Source organism: Falco biarmicus, chromosome 8 (assembly GCF_023638135.1).
Source record: "Falco biarmicus isolate bFalBia1 chromosome 8, bFalBia1.pri, whole genome shotgun sequence".
Taxonomy (NCBI): Eukaryota; Metazoa; Chordata; class Aves; order Falconiformes; family Falconidae; genus Falco; species Falco biarmicus.
This window is the reverse complement of record NC_079295.1, coordinates 16782301-16801834: the sequence shown is the minus strand read 5'-3', so window position 1 is coordinate 16801834 and position 19534 is coordinate 16782301. Positions and strand designations below refer to the sequence as shown.

General features: G+C 42.7%; 2 protein-coding genes across 3 annotated transcripts; both read left to right on the top strand.

Annotated features, from left to right (window-relative positions):
• The first annotated feature begins 838 nt into the window (after positions 1-838).
• Positions 839-13355, top strand: C8H2orf80 (chromosome 8 C2orf80 homolog). 2 transcript variants are annotated; one of them, XM_056350556.1, is made up of 9 exons: positions 839-1030; positions 1683-1759; positions 2615-2696; positions 3220-3302; positions 3444-3531; positions 3963-4040; positions 9595-9682; positions 10262-10380; positions 11078-13353. In XM_056350556.1, exons 2-9 carry the CDS (start codon positions 1719-1721, stop codon positions 11096-11098), a joined length of 600 nt encoding a protein of 199 aa, XP_056206531.1. In that variant the 5' UTR covers positions 839-1030; positions 1683-1718; the 3' UTR covers positions 11099-13353. The 2 variants fall into 2 exon arrangements, with proteins under 2 accessions (XP_056206531.1, XP_056206530.1); XM_056350555.1 differs by having other exon boundaries at positions 10262-13355.
• A 1990-nt stretch (positions 13356-15345) lies between these two features.
• On the top strand, positions 15346-18623 carry LOC130153776 (gamma-crystallin B-like). The gene is given in 6 exon segments (XM_056349080.1): positions 15346-15433; positions 16935-17027; positions 17114-17355; positions 18350-18437; positions 18440-18574; positions 18577-18623. Coding segments are annotated over 6 exon segments (693 nt in total).
• The last annotated feature ends 911 nt before the right edge of the window (positions 18624-19534 follow it).

Below are 19534 nucleotides of genomic sequence, written 5' to 3'. Positions count from 1 at the left end.
GAGCACAGTGAAATGAAATATGAGAAAGCACAAATGAAATAAGGAAGAGAAAGCACAACACAAATTCTGTAAATACCAAGTAGGCTTTTTCCTGATCATCTACATCTCATGATAATACATTTGCTTTTGTGTTTTCTTAGGCCATCACAGAGGGGCAACATTATGATCATGTCTCATAAGCCCATTCCTATTGTTTACTAGGTAATCAGTTAATAACATAAGAAGAACATTCCCAAGCAGGGGGTGGCTCATTCCATTCAGAACTACAGCCTGCCAGCCTGCCCAATCTACAAAATCCAATAGCCTCTCACTGACTTGTTAGCCATCACAATACATGGGCTACCGTCAGCAATCCTGTAGAAGATGTGCCCTGTATCCATTGGAAGGACATCAGGATTTAATAAGTCATGTTGGGATTTCTTAGCTGTTAGAATTTCTCCAAATATTCTAAGTGAAACCATAACACTGATGAAAGAACAGGTAGCAAGATCCTTGCTATAGATACGCCATAAACACTGCAGATAGAACCCCAGATAGGCTCTTGAGAGGTATCACGTCTAGTTTTTCACCATTTTGTACAGTGGAATGCTGGAACAGTGGAAGCTGATAGCTTCTTTTACAAGCAATTAGATCCATCAGAAAACCCAGTGAACAGTCTCTCCCTCCCTTGTTAGCAAGTCTTCTATGTTTCCAACTAGTCATTCAGCAATGAAACTCAATGCTTAGAAGTGTAAAAGGATCATTTAGCTTGAAACTGATAACCCGACCTGAAGGTGCACGTTTAATCTCTTCTCTGTGGTGGATTTTGTTTTTTTCCCTTTTAATTTCTCTCAGCTCAGCAGCATTGTTTCCAAGCAACAGGAGAAAACTGCAGTCCTGCAATAAGCCGTAGCCTAATTTCCCTGACACACAAACTGAGTGGCAGAGGCAAGAAAGGAACAGCAACATCAAGAGGGATTTCCTCCTGAAGTCAGAGAGGCTCCAAACCCAGATCCCTATTCCAAGAGGCCTATTCCAAGAGCTGACACAGGTAGTGCATGATTTCTTCTATACATGTATGAGAGAGAGAACAGGGGGACAATATCCAGAAACACAGAGAGCTTACTAGGTATGTCATTACTTTGAGTCTTATGGGCCAGAGGGGTGAAGCATACACTTTGATAATACAATAACTTGGTGGGCCAGGTGCTGGCTTCTCTCTTTGCTTTGTCCCGTCAGGCCAGTTGATACTTCATCTCATCCAGCCTGTCTTCTTCCCAGTCCATCCCCTCCTTGTACCACATATATCTGATTAATACACACACCATGCGGAGTGCAAGCCACGTGCTAAGAAACTGGGAAGCAGCAGCAGGCCAATAGATTGCATTATATGAGAGAATATACATCACTGTGATGAGGATGCAAGCAACCCTGCAAGCTGACAGCCAAGATAGGTGGTCATCTTAAATGGATTCATTCTGTCCATTTCCCATTACCAACTCCTTACCCTCACTTTCAGGACTGTGCTTGTTGTCTTCTCTTTCTTGACTAGGTTTTTCTCAGCTTCTGTTGTAATCCTACCTGGGAAATGGTTTTGGCCAGATTTTTGTAAGGGGTCTCCAAGTGTCCCATACTCTTTATCTGTGATTCAGATTCGCTCACAGACAGAGATACTTGACAGGATGCACTTTTCTCTTTCCCAGATCCCATTGAGCTTATGTTACAGTGACAGCTAGAGAATGGAAAGAAAACACCTCAAGAAAGAGATTAGAAAACTCCTGTAAGTAGTAACTGACCACAACCGCGTTCATTGCATTTGAGATGGACTTGTTTTCATTGCAAAGGGTTGTACAACCTCGCTGGATGACAACTGTAAAACCTCAGTCTTCTCTTGCTGTAAAGTATGCACAGATTTCCTTTGAGATGCTTCTAAATTTCTTATATGCAGTCTGCTGTGTGAGACCTAACTGCATATGTGACAGTAGAGATGTCACAAGCCCAGAACTTGCTCTGTGTCAGTGGGAGTGACCAGGGAGGTGCAGAGTTCCTCTCTTGCCATGCAGCCACTGCAGCTGCTGTCTGTAAGTGGTCTCCTAGTTCATGCAGCAGTGTCTCATGCTCTTTGATGCAGGAGTGCCCAGCAGACAACTCCTAGGGGTTGTAAGCAGTGTCTCCTCTATTCCATGCAAGTCTTGTGCCCATCTTCCCTAGGACTGCTTGCATGGATCAGTAGTGCTTAGTCTGAGGAAAGACTGCAGAATCAGGTCTCCCCTGAATGAGAAGAACAAGCACCAGTGAAGCACCTCTTTCAGTCTCTTGGCTGTACAGTGAAATCCTTCTGCGAGTCCCCAGACTTTAAATACTTGATTCATATTTGTACTTCTTCCTAAATTTTGGAGCCATTGGGGAACACAGCAGTGTGGTTTGAGGGAAGCTAAGATTAGCAGCGATGCAGAAAACTAGCAGCTTTCCTACTTAGGAAGTGTCTGTGAGAAATCCGGCAGGAGATTCATAGCCCTGAATCATAGCAAATTTGTCCCTGGTCTTGCACTAGCTTTAGAGTCATTTGTTGCATTTCTTGTGCATTGGATTGCTTATAACCAGTTGTAATTTGGAGTTATTTTCTTGCTTTGAGGGGAGATTATGTTGGCATCAGACTACGAGAAAATGAATTTGATCCGAGAGGACAAAGGCAGTCCACCTTTCTAGATGACATGGTAATCACCAGACTTCTTACTTCCTATCCTCTTTAACTGCCGGGCTACTGAGAACTGAAGGATGGCTGTTTGGTACAGCTAAATAACCTGTTCCTACAATGATCAATAGAAGCCCATTACTGAAATGACTATCTGAAGAGATTGGCTGCAAATAGCATTCCAGTGTAACATATCCAAGATAATTCAAGTTTTTGCTGATTTTTCAGCAAAACAAGGCTCATCCACAGAGAACATTTGATAAAGTGCAAGTCAACTAACCCAAGGAAATTCTTCACAAACTAAAGCTGTCTGCTTTAAAACATTGTTCAGCTAAGCTGAGAAAGTCTTCCTGGGTGTGTTTAAAATCTGTGTTTAAAACCCCTCAAACTTCAGCAAATGTCTTACAACTGATGAGGTACCCAGTGTAGTTGAGACAATACCAGGTTCCGGCTCATGTTTCTGTGTATTTCTCTGGTCTTTCTGTCATCCCTCAGTCAAGCAATTACAGCAAAACAAAACACATAAGGTTCTTCTGTCTTTCCAGGTCCATTACAACTTAGCCTTCAGTGTTGCTTTGCTGTGGCTAAGTGACTTGGATGCTCAGACTACACTGACAAGAGAAAAAAGGTGAGTATTGCAAGGCCTTACTATTGCAGTGGGTTACACCAGTGTGAAAATGGAGTAAAAGCAGCAGTGAATCAAGCCCAGGAATACTTTTTGCATTCGTAACACCAGACTAATGATCTTCTTGTTCAAAACACTGTACAGGAATTTTGCAGCTCGCAACCGATACATGTATCCCAACCGAATTGAGAGGGAAGCTATGATACTATCTTCATATGCTGGAATATTAATGGTAAGAGGGCAGGAAAAATAGCAATGCCTTTTACTGTATGGCACCTGTCTAGATACAATCCCTGTACACTGGATGTCTTTGTCCATTGAAAGCACAGTACACAAACAGTGTAAATATAACAAATCTGTCTCATTTCTATCAGGTAGCCATGAAGTTGTACTCAGCCTTAGAAAACAAAACAGGCAGTTTCAGTAGGTGGTCCTGTGCATGTGTGTAGGTTACTTATCTTGTCTCACCCAAGTGCAAAACAGTGAGCAAGTCTCAGGACCGGATCTCAATAGATTTGTACTAGCAGCATGAAACAATACTATGAGTTCATGTGAAAGCTATTTCAGAGATCAAAGGAAGGGGATATGAATGGGATTTCATACATTCACTTTAAAGAATACTGCTTCTGAGAGGTGAACATCTCTCTTCACCTGTCTTCACAGAACAGCATTCCTATTGAAGAGATCTTTAAGATATACAGCATGAGGCCCTCAGCAACACACTGGCAGAGCTCTGCAAATGTGAGTCACTTGTTGGGGTTTCAGCATCTTTAATAGGGGTCTAAGGGAAGATCTCTTACCTGTAATGGCCTGTTCCAGCATGTCATGCATTGGGCTGGCATTCTCAGAGTGCGAGCCACATGTGGATTTGTTTCTCTTCTCACTCAGAGTAAACACTACTGAACTATTCCCTTCTCACATCTGCCATTACAGCTTAGAGCCTTGTGGGTGGCCTTTCAGCATCATAATGACATGTAAAGCCTCCTTATGCAGTTGTAGTTATCCATGGGTTACTTCATTCCTGCTGCTAGTCTTGAAGGTGTGTGTCAAAACTGCAGAGTACAGCACATTTCTTAATTGCTTGCAGATTGTATTGTGTGTGGGTCTATTATTTAGCTACTGTTTATTCCAGCTATTCCACACTAATAAGGGAAGAGGCTTCATTCTATGGAAAGCAATCACTACTGCTAGACCAGCAGTGGTTGAGGACATGTGGATGATAGCTGGCAACATCCTACAATAAACTCCAGCATCTCCTTGTTACAGCAGAATATAAACATTCAAGTAGCATTTGAGACCACAAGCTAGGCATGACGGTGTGAATCTTATCTGAAGTTAGCGCTTTTCTTTGAGATTGTCATCTGGCTGCCAAAGATGTACTTTGTCTGTGCCCAGCCTTCTTCCCCAATTAACTCAGGTTTCAAACCGGAAATCATCAGAAGACAATACATAACCTTTGCTAGCTCCTGGCCTCTGGTGCTGCCTTGTACTCCTTGGCCTCACTGAGGAGCTTTTGCTTTGCTGGGCAGTATACCCCTGCAAGCAGTTGTATAAATAAGTAAAACTGTCCTTGCACAGCCCACCTCTTCACTACAGTTTTTCTGCCCTCCTCTTTTGTGTGGACTCTGCAGATCCTTCATGGTCTCCTTGACCCATTCTTACTGCCTTGTACATGGATAAATCTTCTAGCTAAGGAAGTGTGCTGTAGGTCTGACATAAGGCATTTGTCAGAGGAACCAAAAATGTGACATTTGGCCAGAGACCTTTAACCCTGCAAGACAGAGACTTCCTTCCATGCCTCCATGTTTTTTGATAAACTACTGTATGCTGCTTAGCAGAGTGTGCCAGCACTGCAGGTCTTAATCTGGGGTCGTGTTTGGGCAGGTTCATACAATCAGTTCTGTGTTTACAGAAGGCAGCTCTCAGCAGGGCACTGACTCTTGCACAGTGCTAAGACCATTTTTACTTGCAGTGCATTGCAGTCCTGTGGAAGGTGGACACAGATTAAACAGAACAAACCAGCAACTCTGTGACTGCAAGGTTATCTGTGTTACCTATGCACCGCCAGGGAAAAGAAGCTATAGAGTCTAGAAGTACCCTTGTGCCAAATCATACAATAGTAACAGAAAACTTGCACAAGGTTTTACAATTCAGTTATTGCAGAGATAAGAGGTAATGTTACCTTGGCTTGCAGATTAGACTGTCTGACTTTGGGCAGATCATTTAATCTTTGTCCTTGTCAATCTATGCCACAGTCTGGGTCATTATTTGCAGTTAAAAAGCCTCCAGAAAGAAGGAGGTTATGTTTGCTTGGGCACTGTGCTCTGACAACATGGCCTGCTGTCAGCCCATACACCAGAGTTGTTTGGGTCTAGTCAACTCTCAAGACAGGCAGCAGAGTGTGTAACTCCTGCTTACCTTCATCTGAGATTGCCAAGAGCGTATTTACATAAGCAAAGGAATCTGATAGTGTTTAAGATCTTCCAGACAAGTCACATCGCTGCTCTTTGGGAATGAAACCATCTATCTAGGACCATCAGCTCTTATGGAGCTTATAACACCTGAGCAGTTTTAGACATCAGGACAACTTCTGCATTGGCAGTTCAAACACCTTTCTATTTGTATTGGGCATAAATTGCAGGGTTTACAGCTTTCGTGCAAGTTCATACATGGGTTCTGTGTTAGGCATAAATGTCAGAGTTCAGACACCAAGGGCTATTGTGGTGACCAATATGGGAGGAGGCTGTGAACTGCCCTGTGCCAGTTGGCTCAGAAACCCATATAAGCAGCCAGGCATGAGCCAGACCTTCAGCCAGAGGAGCACATAGAACCTCTACTCAAATACATTTAAGAAAGAGCAGCAGCTACTAGGGAAGGAGACATGAGGACACATCTAAGGAGGTAGGCACGGTGGCTATTAAGAGGGACATGCTTTTAGAAGGAGGCATCCCGTCCATGCCATGTCCTGCAGGGCAAAAAGCACAAAGGAGAAGAAAGAAGTCAGAGAAATGCCAGACAGAAATCATTCACATGAGCCCAACCTCCTTTTCTAGCCATCACCTCACAGAAGGAATTGGGACAGACTGAATGTAACCATGAAAAACAAGGGAAATTGGGACTAGGCAGGGGAGGAAAGGTGCGTACTGTATTTAATCTTGATACATTACACCACCACTGGGATCAGAAACCTCGAGCAGCATAAGGGCTACTTCTAAAATCCCTACTCCATCTTTATAGTCTAAAAGTCACCGGTTGGATGCTAGAACATTTGGATGATGGGTTTAGAGGTTTATTAAGGCTTTTTATTGGCGTGCCTCTTTATGGCTTAAATGCCTGGCTGACCACAGATGGTTCCTTTCTGATTTGCACACTGGTGTGGGACTTTGCCAACCCAAGCAAACAAAGTGCTAGGGCAGGGAAAGCAAAGGCACATAAAAGCTCCTTGTGTTCAATAGCTGACCTTCAGGGAGATGATTTTGTTCTTCAAAAGGCAAAAGCGGCTTGTTTGGCTCTGTTGTGCTGTTCCTCTGTTGAACCTCTGCCAAAAATTATCCCCAGGCTACCAGGAAAAGAAACTGTGTGTTTGGTCCATGCAAAACTGGATGCAGATGACACATATAACTGATCAACCAGATGGATTTAAAAAAAAAAAAAAAAAAAGCCTTCAGTAGACAAAAAGGAGATATTTAATCCAGCCTTCTTGGCCTGCAGAGGTTTCACCAATTAAAATTGTTTAATCCTACTCTGCCCTGACACCAATACCTACATTTAGCCGCCGTCTTCAAATGGTATCCCATTCCCAAACATCTTAAAAGGCTTTCATCACTGCTAGCCTCACACACCTTGCAGAATCTACCCCACACTTTTGGACATCATCTGCCCTTCAGGTCTGAGAGTGTCCACCAAAGAAGTACCAGTTCAGTGGTATCAGTGATTCCAAGCTTTGGCCATAGCAATGATAAGCTATTGGCCCCTTCTCCCACCAGTCTACTGCCTAGACTGGTGTGCCATGAGCAATAAAGTGGGAAGAATCTCCCATTATATAAAGGCATAATGCATTTGGATCCTATAATAGCTGTGCCTTCTAAAAATATGTTGCATTTTAAACTCAAGTAATTTTTCCTTTTTGCCCCATTAGTAATGGCAAACTAGCTCCAGCCTCCTTTTTTTTGAACAGAGCAAAAAGGTGAACTATTCACCTCCTCCTCTGCCTTACAGTGTGCGAGGCAGAGTCAAGAAAGGGGCAGTTTACCTACTCATAGCCACACTAAGATGTAACCCAGCTCCTGAGCCTTTGGCATAGCACTTTACAGGGCAGCATTCCCACCAGTGTGCTCTAATTATCTCTGATGTGGAGTGGGGAAGGAGGCTATGCAAATCTGAGGAGATACAGTGTACTTCACAAGAGCCTTGCTCCAGGTCAAGTTTCTCTAGCAGCCTACCTTCATAGAAGTGTAATTTCCCTTAAAAAAATTGAGGAGGTATTATAATCTTTAATTTATGACTCAAGTCACAAGAAAGTATTCTGTATGGCCCAGCTATTTAATGAAAGAGCATTTGTGCTGGAATATATAGATTTTATTTTCAGTAACACAGACTTTATTGATGTTTCCCAAACAACCTTTAAAAGTTGCTGTGGAACTGTAATTAGACTATAATAGATGATTCACATGTAATTCACAGTGTTTTCTGGTGCTCTGATTTTATTTTTTTTTTTACCGTCCATGCTTAGCTATACTATTAATGACCTACTGCCACCTGGTGTCCAGAAGGGGCTAGCGGTCACTCCAGTTCACAGTTCATGCATCAGGGCAGCCTTGGCCATAACCACTCTGTTTAATTTTCCCATGTCAAGAACTAGAAATGCCACTATGTGTCACGTAGGGACATTTCACAACGTGTTAGGAGAGGTCTTCCTTTCTGCTGCTGGGATAAGTCAGTGGATCAGCTCTCCCTCCTTTTACCGTGAACATTACACTGTATTTTTTACTATCATGCTTCTTATGGGCAGGAATCCTTTTCTCTAGGAATTTCCAACCCAGAATATTTTTAGAAATCTCCATTTTGAGTTCATACCATACACTGCAGAGGAGTGATGTTTTCTTGGAAGTTTTCCAGCTACTCATGCTGGTTTGTTTGTTGTTCTTGGGTTTTTGGTTTGGTTTGGTTTTTCTGGGGGGTAGTGTTTTTTTTTTTATTTATATTTTTGATTTATATTCTGATGTTATGCAAGCAGAGACAAAGAAAGAACAGAAAAAGTCTCTCTGTTTGTCTCATGTTACTGTGCACTTGCCTAGCTAGATCCTGTCTCTAGTGAACTCAAGGGTACTTCCTTGATGGTCATGAGGTAGCAAAGTTACAAAATTTTCTGAAGAGGAAGATAAGACATTGTTATCAGGATCTCCAGTTTCTGTTTCAGCCAACAACGTTACTTAATTTTAATCATGGGCCTAAGATCATTCCCACTCTATGAGAAAGGAACGGAAATGCTTTGCTGAATCTGGAAACTAAAGGTAATTTATTTTGCAAAGCCCTAATCAGTTTAAGAGGTTAAATCTACTGTTTTCATTAACAGTAACTCTTGGAGCACAGCTTATACCTCCCTAAGAGTTCTAGATTCAAAAGCTGGAATCTAGCCCATCTCAAAATTCAGTTTCTGTGGATCTCAGACTTTGTTATGTTCTCCCTCATCTCCCATCAAAGTAAAATGGTGGAGATTCCTGTTATCCCCCATTGCTTCTGAAGCCTTAGCTTAGATCTCCTTGAAAACTGAGTACTAGCTTTACCAAGATACATAGATACTTAGGGAGCCTAAGTCACATCCTAGTGGGATTTAGAATCCAGAAGATTTCTGATTCATGAGAAGGGAGATCCTAGCCTGAGGTGGACATTAACTGTTGCTATCCTGACTGCTGCTTTTAAGAGTTCTGTACACCATTGTCCAGACATTTCAGGAGCTGCCAAGTGAACAGCTGAGCAGCTGCAGGCTGCATGCCAGGATGTTATGGCAGACCACAGTCCCCAAGCTGCACCAGTACATACAGGGCTATAAAATGCAGTAGTTCATCTGCTGTGTGGGGGGAATTGAAATATCTGGGCAGCAGGGATGGGAACTTCAAGAAGCTGGGTGGGCCAAGCAGCCAGGACAAAAACTGCCAGCAAAGCTGTGCTCATTTATCCATCAGGACCTCTGAAGCAGTTACTTTACTTTCTGCTGACCGCAAAAGAGTATGTCCATTTGGCTTGGCACATGGTTTCTGCAGACATACTAATCTATGAGTTGTTGTCCTTCCAGGAGCACTGGATTCAGCCTTTCAAGATCTCCCTGCACCCATTTGCCATGCTGACTGCCCCTGAAGCTGCAGAGTACACCTGGAAGCAAAGTGAGCACATTTCACCCTAACTCACCCAAGGCCAGGACAGGGGAACATGGGGCATCAGCTGTTGGCTCAGCAAAGCCACCAAGTTGCAGCCTGCTGAGCTCCAACAGCTGCACATGGAAAGGATAGTGTAAAGTTTGGTCTGTGCCTATTCTCTTGCAGGGGGGGAGGCATAGGCATTTTCTTGTGGTAGCCTAGAAATAGCATCTCGCTCAGGCTCCTGAAGTTCATGACAGTTGCAAAAGCAGCATTTTCCTCAAATTGAGGTAAACAACAAGACCACATTTCTAGCAGAATCACCCTTCATTCTGACAATCATTTGTTCTTAAGCTTGGACTAATACCATGACTTTTGCAAAGGTCAGTTATGCTGCTGGCTTGTGAAGGAGCCATCCCCTCCTTCCCTGCTTCTTCTCCAAGTGCAGCAAAAATGAGAATAACTTCAGGAGCATCAGAGAATTTGAAGCTGGGATCCCTTACCTCCAACCATGTATTGCAACTGATGCTATGCAGCAGGTCTGTAAATCAGCCTGGTGGTACTCCATAAGCCCAAGATGATGCGAGGCTCTTTCTCCCTCCCAAGGCATCAAGTACCAGACAGCCACAGCATATCAAAAGACCAACACTTGTTCAGCAAGGAGAGCTAAAAAGGACAGCAAGCAACTGGATTCACTGACCAGAGGAAAGCAACAGGTTGACAAAGTAGGTCTGAAGAACGCACACAAGCCGGTAAAACTGTTTTTGCAACTACCACTGAATGTCACAGCTGCAGTGGCACCTCAGACCACCCACGGCCCACAAAGCCCTTCTTGTCTGCCCTTCTCAGCACGCTTTAGCGTGAGATGTTTCATGGTAGCACTGATTTATACCATAGTGTCAATCCTAAACTGGACTTTCATGGAAACTCTATCATATCTTGGCAGGAGGTGTCACTCATGAGCTGGAAAGTCAGCTCTAGTGATCCTCAACATACACATGGAAGGCATTCTTCTGGCTACTGTCCCTGCAAAATACATTCACTACTGTCACTTTTAGGTTAAAAAAATCCAGTTGAAGACTATTGTTTAAAAAAAACTAACAAAAACCTGACTCCATAAAGAACCCAGTAATGTTAGATTAGCCTAGCATGTACGTGAATTATGCTCTGCTTTTCTATTTGTCCATGATTTGCCAAAGCCTATTGTTTGCTGCAGCTCCACTGAGCAGGAGAGCTAAGAAAACATTCCAGCAGCAGGGCTGGATCTGACCAAATAAAGGGGCTCCCCCACATCCCCGAGTTCAATGTGCATCACATGTCACACAGCAGGAGGGAATCTGATCTGCCATGCAGTCCCCATCTCTCCTGATGGATTCAGCCCTGCATGCTGTGCTTGTGCTTATTAACATTTGCATCCTGCAGGGAGCTACAGAAGCAAAATAAAGAATCTCTCCAGAGGAGCCTGGAACAGATTCAAAAGCAAGGAATGCAAAGGAAGCAAAGGTGTAACAAAGACCTAGACTTCATGTACCTCACTTAGCTGTAGGTGAGCTGGTATCTTCTACCTTAGCTTTGGTAATACATTTGTGACTTGTGTTTTGGGGTTTGTGTTTGGGGGTGGTTTTTTGCTTGTTTATTTTTAAATCTTAGCAGTCATTCCTTCCTTCCCACCCCTCATACCTTGTATCCAAGACTGACATTCCCTCCTCTTCCCTTAGCTACCTCTCTCCCGCTTCTCTGCCAGTGTGTTGGGAGCTTACATTTTCCCAGTGCATCCCTATTGCTTCTCAACACACCATGCAGAGCCAAAGAGAAGATGCAGCACTTCAGAAGCAGGGAGTACACATTTCCCCTTGTCCACAGTGCTGTGCAACTCCCACACATGATCCAGAGTGGGGCAGGAATGAGCTTCCCTTCATGTAACATGAGGGTTGTGCCTTTCAGGATGATGGCATTTTCTTCAGCTCTCCCCTTTAACCATCTTGCTGTCTTATTTCCATAAAGCACTCAGCTAAAGAAAAAGCCTCTACCTGCCGTGCCAGTGTAGCACTGAAGCCTACCTGTCTTCCATTCCCCATGTATGGGTCTCTAACTGTTTGCCTGCATTATGTCCATGCTGTGCTGCCCAAGAACACTCCCTATTTCCCAGATCCTTGTACTAACTCTGCCTTGAGATAAGAGTTGGGTGCACATGGTTCTCCTTCCACAGCCCTCTTCCTCTGGCTGGAAGCCTGGGCACACAACATGGGGTGTTTCTATAGGACTGTTTCTACTTAATTCCATAGAAGTTTCAAGGCTCAATGGGGTAGTAGAAGTGTTCACTACTGACAGGTGTGTTTTACACTAACTGCAGGGTAGGGAGACTCTATTAGAGCTTTTTGCATATAAAAATGATAGAAATTAAGATTCCCAGCTACTTCTAGCCAGGGGCTAGACGTCCATCCAATGTATGGTCGCATATTGTAGCCTGTGCCTCGGAGATGGTCCTGTACTATAACACAAAATATCTGCTGAAGGGCAAACCAATAAATATTTGTGAAGCAAACACATTTTTCTTCTTCTGCCTGCTGATTCTCAGTCACTGAGCCTACTTACAGAGATGCCAAAAGATAGCACTACACAAGAAACCCTGGGAATGGTTAAATTTAATCAGGCATTTAAAGGGTCTTTTCAAAGTCTTCACTTAAAGCTTGCTTTCAGCTCACCAGGTTCACAGCTTTGCTTTTTTTTTTTTTAAACATAATTTATCACAAATTTCCTGTTAAAAATCAGTCTAAAATAAAATGTAGTTGAGTTGCTGTAAACATGTCCTTTCAATTCTTAGCTGTCCATGGGGAAAAACCTAACCGCAGTGTGCTACACTCAGAAATTACAGATTAACTGGTGAGTCTTTGTGCTGATATTGGTGGGGCTTCTCAGCCACACCGTGCATTTTCCTACTTGCCTTTCAAGCTATGTGAGCCACAATTCAAGGCCTAAGGGATTCAGATGAGAAGGCTAGAGGGGACTTAAGATCAACAGCAACATCAGCCTCCCTTACTCTGTAGCCATGAATTTCTGCAGCATCGGCTGTTTTGGCCTGGTTAGCTCACTCTGCCGGCAACATGATTGCTGGAAGGCACTAATCCCATTTAGCAGTTCCTACCAGCCTCTCCTCCATGGCCTGTCTTCACTGCTGGGACAGGTCTGCCCTGTCACATTCCGCACAGGCTTATTTCTGGAGCTCAGAGCATCCATCAGCATCTAAACAGAGGCTTCTGTTCTTGCAAACAAATTCAGTAGAGCAGTAGGCAGCAGCCAGTGCCAGGACCTAAGCAAATTTCATTCCAATTCAAACAGCATCAGTCTGACCCCTTGAAAGCCAAAGCAGAGAGAAATTGTACTTTGAAATGAGGTCATTACAAGAGGGGAGGAGGGGATATTGCTGCTGAGCGCATTAGTAGGAGAACAATGGTGAGGGGGTGGTTAAGATTAAACAGCTAGAGAGAGAGAGAGATTAACACCTCATGACTGATTTTTGTTCGCTGACCTGCAATAAAATAACCAGTAAGACCCTAACAAATAGATGATTAGCTGTGTTATTCCAGTGTTGTCTTTGCTATTAGAGTACTGCCATGGTCTTTACATTGGCTAATACTTCCTGGATTTATAGATAAGTCTGGTAGAATTAAGAGGAGTAAGCAACAGAAATCTCGCTATGCTAATAAGCATAAAAAGTGTTTAATTTTCAGAGTGCAAGTACCTGCCCCTTTGCTACTCCCTTCCCTGTTGGCTGGCTGGTGCCTGTCTGCACACAAAAGTCAAGCCCAGCAGACCAGGCAGTTTGCTGTTACATTTTCAGATAACAAAAATCAGGGAACTGAAAGGTGCTTGTAGATATGTGCACAGTGGGACTGGCGAATGACAGCCTTCTGTCACCCTGACCAAAATTTCCTCTTTTCCTGAGCTATACTGTCTCCTGAATAAATAAAAAAAGCCTTTGCTGTGACCAGACCAATGAGCCAGGACAAGTTCAAACTCTTTTCTCAGCTACGCAAGAAGCAATGGACATAGTTCAAAACTCAGATGAGATTCAGAGTCACAAATTTGTTCTACAGGACCCAGAAGAGACCTCTGATCATCTGTGCACACTTAGCACCAGTTGTTACATGCATGCAGTTGGTGCCTACCACTGCACTGCAATACTATCCGCAGTGGGAAAGTTCTTTCTAAGGGTCTGTTCTTTCTAAGTACCTGAAATTATGGTACAGAGGCCTTGTCCAGCAAGTGCGGAACTGAACAGGGCATCATCCACTTTCCCTTCGGCAATTTAAAAGCTGCCCATTGCATCCCAGAGACTGACTCCAGTAGCAGAACTCATGGTGGCAACTTGGTGCTACAATTCACAGCCCAGATTCTGACACTGAAATCAGGTGGTTTCAGATAACACTCTTGGCTGTGAACAACCCAGCAGCTGAGGCACAGGCATACTGCCTGCAGGACCAAAGCTGCTAACTTAAGTTGCCCCACACAAGCTTGTAAGTCAGTCTTGAGACCATAGCCAGAGTTACTAGAGCACTGCCCATGCAAGCAAACCCCAATTTCCCCCTCATTTCTGCTACAGTAATCCTGACTTCTGACTTGTCACTACTGATTCTCTAGCTATTCCTGAAAATTCTCACTCATTTTGGTGAAGAGCTTTTTCCTAGTCGAATGTCAGGTGGAAACATCTAGCATCCATCTTGGAATGGCAAAATACCCATTTTGCGTGAGAGATTCGTTGATCTGTAGGACAAAAATGTAACAAATCTGTTCTGGAAAGAATCAATTTTGTCAGGGTGGAATCTAACGTATTAAGTGCATAGGACTATACATCTTCAAGAGGCAGCCAGAGGCAAGAACAAATACCAGAGCCAAAGCAATGAGAAATTCAGTTTTAATCAGTCTCTCTAAAACAATGTAAAGGATGCTGGCTCCATGAGGGGAGTCATGGTGGAAGATCCAGCATCTCTGCTGCATTTTCGGTACCTAAGAATAGTTAGAGACGCTCAAAACAGGAACTCACCTGGACTGGCTCCAAAAAGGAGTTCACTTGCAGCAAAGCAGAGTCAGAGACAACACCAACTGCCAAATTCTGCACAGATCATCACCAGGGCAGGTGCTGTTACGGAAGTGATCTACCAGGTACTTGCACACAGATATTCCCATTGCCAGTGCTAAACACATAGTTAATTTATGTGAAGTAAGTATGTTGTGTGATTGCCAAAGACACCCAGGGCTAGACTTAATGGGGACTTGCATTAACATCCATTCTTCAAAGACCTCATGTGCAATCCATGTAGCAGTAACTGTTTCTCTATATCATGCATCATCCCAAGGACCTACCCAGCAGTTTGCAACATGGTTGGACTCAATCTTAAGGGTCTTCTCCAACCTAAATCATTCTATACACAAGGGGTTACACTTTGAGATAGAGTCAGATGTGACATTAAAGTGCTGTAACAACTTTGCACTAACTCTCTGTATTAAGTATTTCCTGCATGCTCACACTGCCTGTTCCCAGTTCCATTGAGTCCAGGTCAGCAACCCAACCAGCCAGCAGGCAAATATCAAGCCCTGAACAGTGTACTTACAGTAACAGCAACAATACATCAAGTCAAGTACAACAGTCAAGCAAACATCATGACAAGGAAATCCAACAGGATGAAGGCATGTGGTTTGAGGTAACCCAGAAAGCCTGGAAGAATAGGGCTGAATATACTGAAGAGGACAGGAAGGTATCAAACCTATGTGGAAATGGTGAGTGCACATTATTCCCTGTCATTTAATAAGGATACAGTTAAAAAAAACATCAGTGAAGTGATTTGTGATGGAAGGATGTGATGGTGGAGGTTTCCTATTCCCCCATCTGTTTCCCCAGAATACACTCTTGTCTTCCTCTTTCCTTTCTTGTTACAGCACTGAAAGCCCTTTTCTTTGGCCTGGAACCTTGTAAGCAAAGCTGTGCTCCGCTAAGTCTCCCAAACCTTGCCCTGCTCTCCCTACTTACAGCCACAAACAGTCATTTGTTCCACTGGAAGTGGAGAATATGTAGTTGCAAACAGAGCTCTTTTAAATCTACAAAAAAAGTAGATCTACAAAGGTGTGCATCTGCATGCCAAGTTAACTGATGAATCATGTCAACAAGGTCTTTACATGCTTGACTGACTTTCCCCAAATACATAAGATTATAAATTTGTTTTTGGAGTGCAGTAGTTTCTTTTGATCTGAAGCCTCACCTACTGGTGATATAAGACACTTATATAACCAGCTTTGCATATTCCATGAAGCCATTTGTTTTTAAGAGTCTAAGATTTAGGTGCAAGAAAATTATAATCAGGATAGAATAAGTAAAGGTTTGTTCCAGTCCTGCACCAAACAAGACAAAATACGACAAAGGAAAAGTTCCCAAACAGAGGAATATAGTTTTCTGTAACCTGCTAGCTGTGCTTCAGTGTTAAAGCACTGTGCTTTAGCATTAAACAGCAATCCTTCCTGGTTCCAGATAAACAGCAACTTAAGTTTAATGCAGCTTGCTGCCTTTGAATTTTTAAAACAGACTTTCAAAGGGGAAAAAATTGAACCAACTGATTTATGATGTTAGCCAGTAATTCAAATACACTGGTAAACATCTAGTAAGAACTACTTGATTTTAATCTTTTTAGACTTCAGGAATGCAGCAGTTAACGACACAACACAAAAGGACTGCAACTTGCAATCACTATTTCCTCCTCACACACCTGTGTTAAAAGCTGTACACAATAGAAGGGATTAGTAGGCAAAAACTAACGCCATGTGAGATGGAGACTTTTCCTGTTTTCAGGATAAAGCGGGTAACAAAATACTGAAATTGATGCAAAGTTCATCTGCTCTCTCAAAAGGAAAGATTACTAAGGGACAAGCTTAGGCAAGAGGTATTCGAGACAGAGCGGGGAAGGAGAGGAACAGGCCTACACCACAAACTGCTCAGGTCTGCTGAGTTCATTAGCTTTCAGGCAAAGCAGGTTCTGTAAAGAACCATTCTTATACACACATCTCCCTTTGGGTCAGGTACACCACATGGACAGTTGATACCAGCTGAAAGCGTAGTACACAGTTACACACTAATTCACTTGCACATAGCATCAGCAAATGCAGCCGAAACCCCAGAAAAATAAAGAGTCCTACATGGTAAATGCAATAAATACCATAACTACAATAAAGACAAAACACGAGATCTCCCTGCAACTTAGAAAGGGCCTTTTTGTGTTACTTTTTGCAGATGCAGCATTAGGACTATGGTATATAAAAGCAACCACAGTGTTTGCTCACAGCTTTCAGCCTTCACCTCAGCAAACTGCCAAAAATGGGAAAGGTAAGTGATGCCTCAGTACATCAGTACCCTGCTCTGACACAGACACTGAGATGGACTATGAGTCTTTGCAGATGTTTATATTGCAGATCATTTTTTAATGAAGATGAGCTCCTGGGGCCACTACTATGAAAGTAGCAGTGACCACCTTGACCTGTGGTTCTATGTAAAATCATGCAATTCCATCCAGGTGGAAAAAGGCAGCTGGATGATTTATGAGAACCACACTTACTCAGGACACCAGTACTTCTTAAAAAGGGGAGACTATCCTGACTTCCAGAAATGGCTCAGTCTCTGCAACTTCATCAGGTCTTGCCATGTAATCCTGTGAGTGAGTTCTTGGCAATGTATCACAGTTTAAGAAACTGAGTATAGTTTATCCTTTAAGAATACAGTTATACCAAGCAACTTGAGAGATAGGCAAAGATCACTAAGGCAATGAAGAGTTTCACTGATGATGAAGGAAATAATCTGTTTAATATCAGTGCTATTTCTAGGCCTGTGCATAACTTGGAGATGCTAAAAGAAAGCTGAGTGACTATTTCTAGGTCAAGAATGTTTCTACATTGCACAGGGAAGGGCTAGCAGGGCCAGCTGATATAAAGTTCTGCTGTGGGCTGGTGCGTGCAACTTGCTCATGACCATACTGTGTTACAATTCAATGACACAAGAATACCTTAAATCAGATTTGCAATGAGTACGGCTTTCCTAACATAAAAACTGTGCTGGTTAAATCAGACAAAGAATTAATATTTGCTAAAATACCTCTCTGGTTAGTAAGATATACTATACTGTATAAGCCATAGCAGCAGGAACACTCCATGTGCCCATGCTTCATATACCCCAGGAGTTTGGCACATGGCGATTGCCTGCACACCAGTGTATGATGGGAGCATATAGAGTAATGTTGTAAATGTCTTCTAGTAGCATAATTCTGAAAAGGCCACATTATTCATGCCTGGTCACGAGTAAGTGCCACAGATCATCTCAAAGTCACATGAATACATTTTCTCCTATTGTCACAATATAGAGTCCTTATAAATCCCATTTCTTTAAATCATAAAGCATTCTCCATTTACTTCTGCTACACATGTGATCATAGCCATTTACTGGCACATCTGAGTTCCTCCATGTGGGTAAAAATTGAGCCTCCTCTATTACCTTCAAAAGAGTGAATCTGTAGAATAGAACACAATTTCTCAGAAATGCATGTATTAGCATGTAAAGGCAAATACCCCTTTTTCTGTATGTCTGTCTTGTTCCATAATGTCAGAATCAGTTAAACTTATGTCTTTCCTACATTTTTACTGTGTTTGCCACTACAGAATTCTGTTTCCCACAAGATTCAGCTCTATGAAAAAGAGGAGCTCCAAGGCCAAATGTTGGAGCTTATTTATGATTGCCCATCAGTCCAGGCTATATCCATCTTCCCAAGATCTGCTCCCTCAGTGTTTTAGGTGGCTCTTGGATCTTGTATGAAATGCTCAAATTCAGGGGCTAATAGTATTTGCTGAAACCCAGAGAGTACAGAAGATTCCTTGACTGGGGGCAGTAAATGCCAAAATTGTCTCTTTGCACAGGCTGGTTGACTTGTACTGAGTTATTGCTCCCATGTTAAATAAACCATGAATGCATTACAAAATCCGCATTCAAACAAATCTTCCTTCAGTACTAAAAAGAAATTAAAGTTGTGCAGTCCAGAGGGAAATCCGATTTCTCTCACATTTCAGGGGGAGAGGGGGAATGCTTTGAAAAATATTCACAGTTATCCAGCTGTTCCACAGTACATGATAATTTAAATATAACTGCATATTGCTAACCCTAGTGTGTTGGGGAAGGTCTGATTCTTTCATCTGAGTTTTTCCAGTTTTACAAGTTTTGATCTAGGAGTAGCTTCCAGCTCTATACTTAAAGGGTTAACAATATGCAGTTGAACTTTTAACAGTTCAGTTTTAATCATGTACTGTGGAACAGAAAAGTAAGTCCCATTAATAGCTATATCCAATGAAGTACTAACTGAGGAGGAAAAGGACAGAAAGATACAGAGGACCTCAGAACAAGGTGAATGCTGTATTTGGCATCAAATTCTTCACACAAACAAGCTGCTTCCATGCTACCACCAGTCCAGCAAAGCTTTTCAGTCTTATCCCAGCTGATACCTCCAGAAAGAATTTTTCCAGATCCTTTAATCACATCACCTTTATACAGCAAGTTTTAGTGAACTTGTACTTCATGAACTAGTTGTTTAGCTGCTGTCAGCCACCCTGCCTTTACTAACTTCAGAACTTCACTGATCTGCTGCAGCAGGAGATTGAGCCAAATGCCTCAATTACCAGGCTATTCTGCATGCAAAAAGAATTAAGTAAGCATACCAGTGTGGAGCAGAAACAGGACAACATCTTGTTGTGCTGGAAAAAGTCTATTGCAGGATTGACTATCATTGAAATAATAATGTATATGCCTACAAATCATCACTGAATCCTGTGTCAGCAGGTACTCTGTGCAATAAT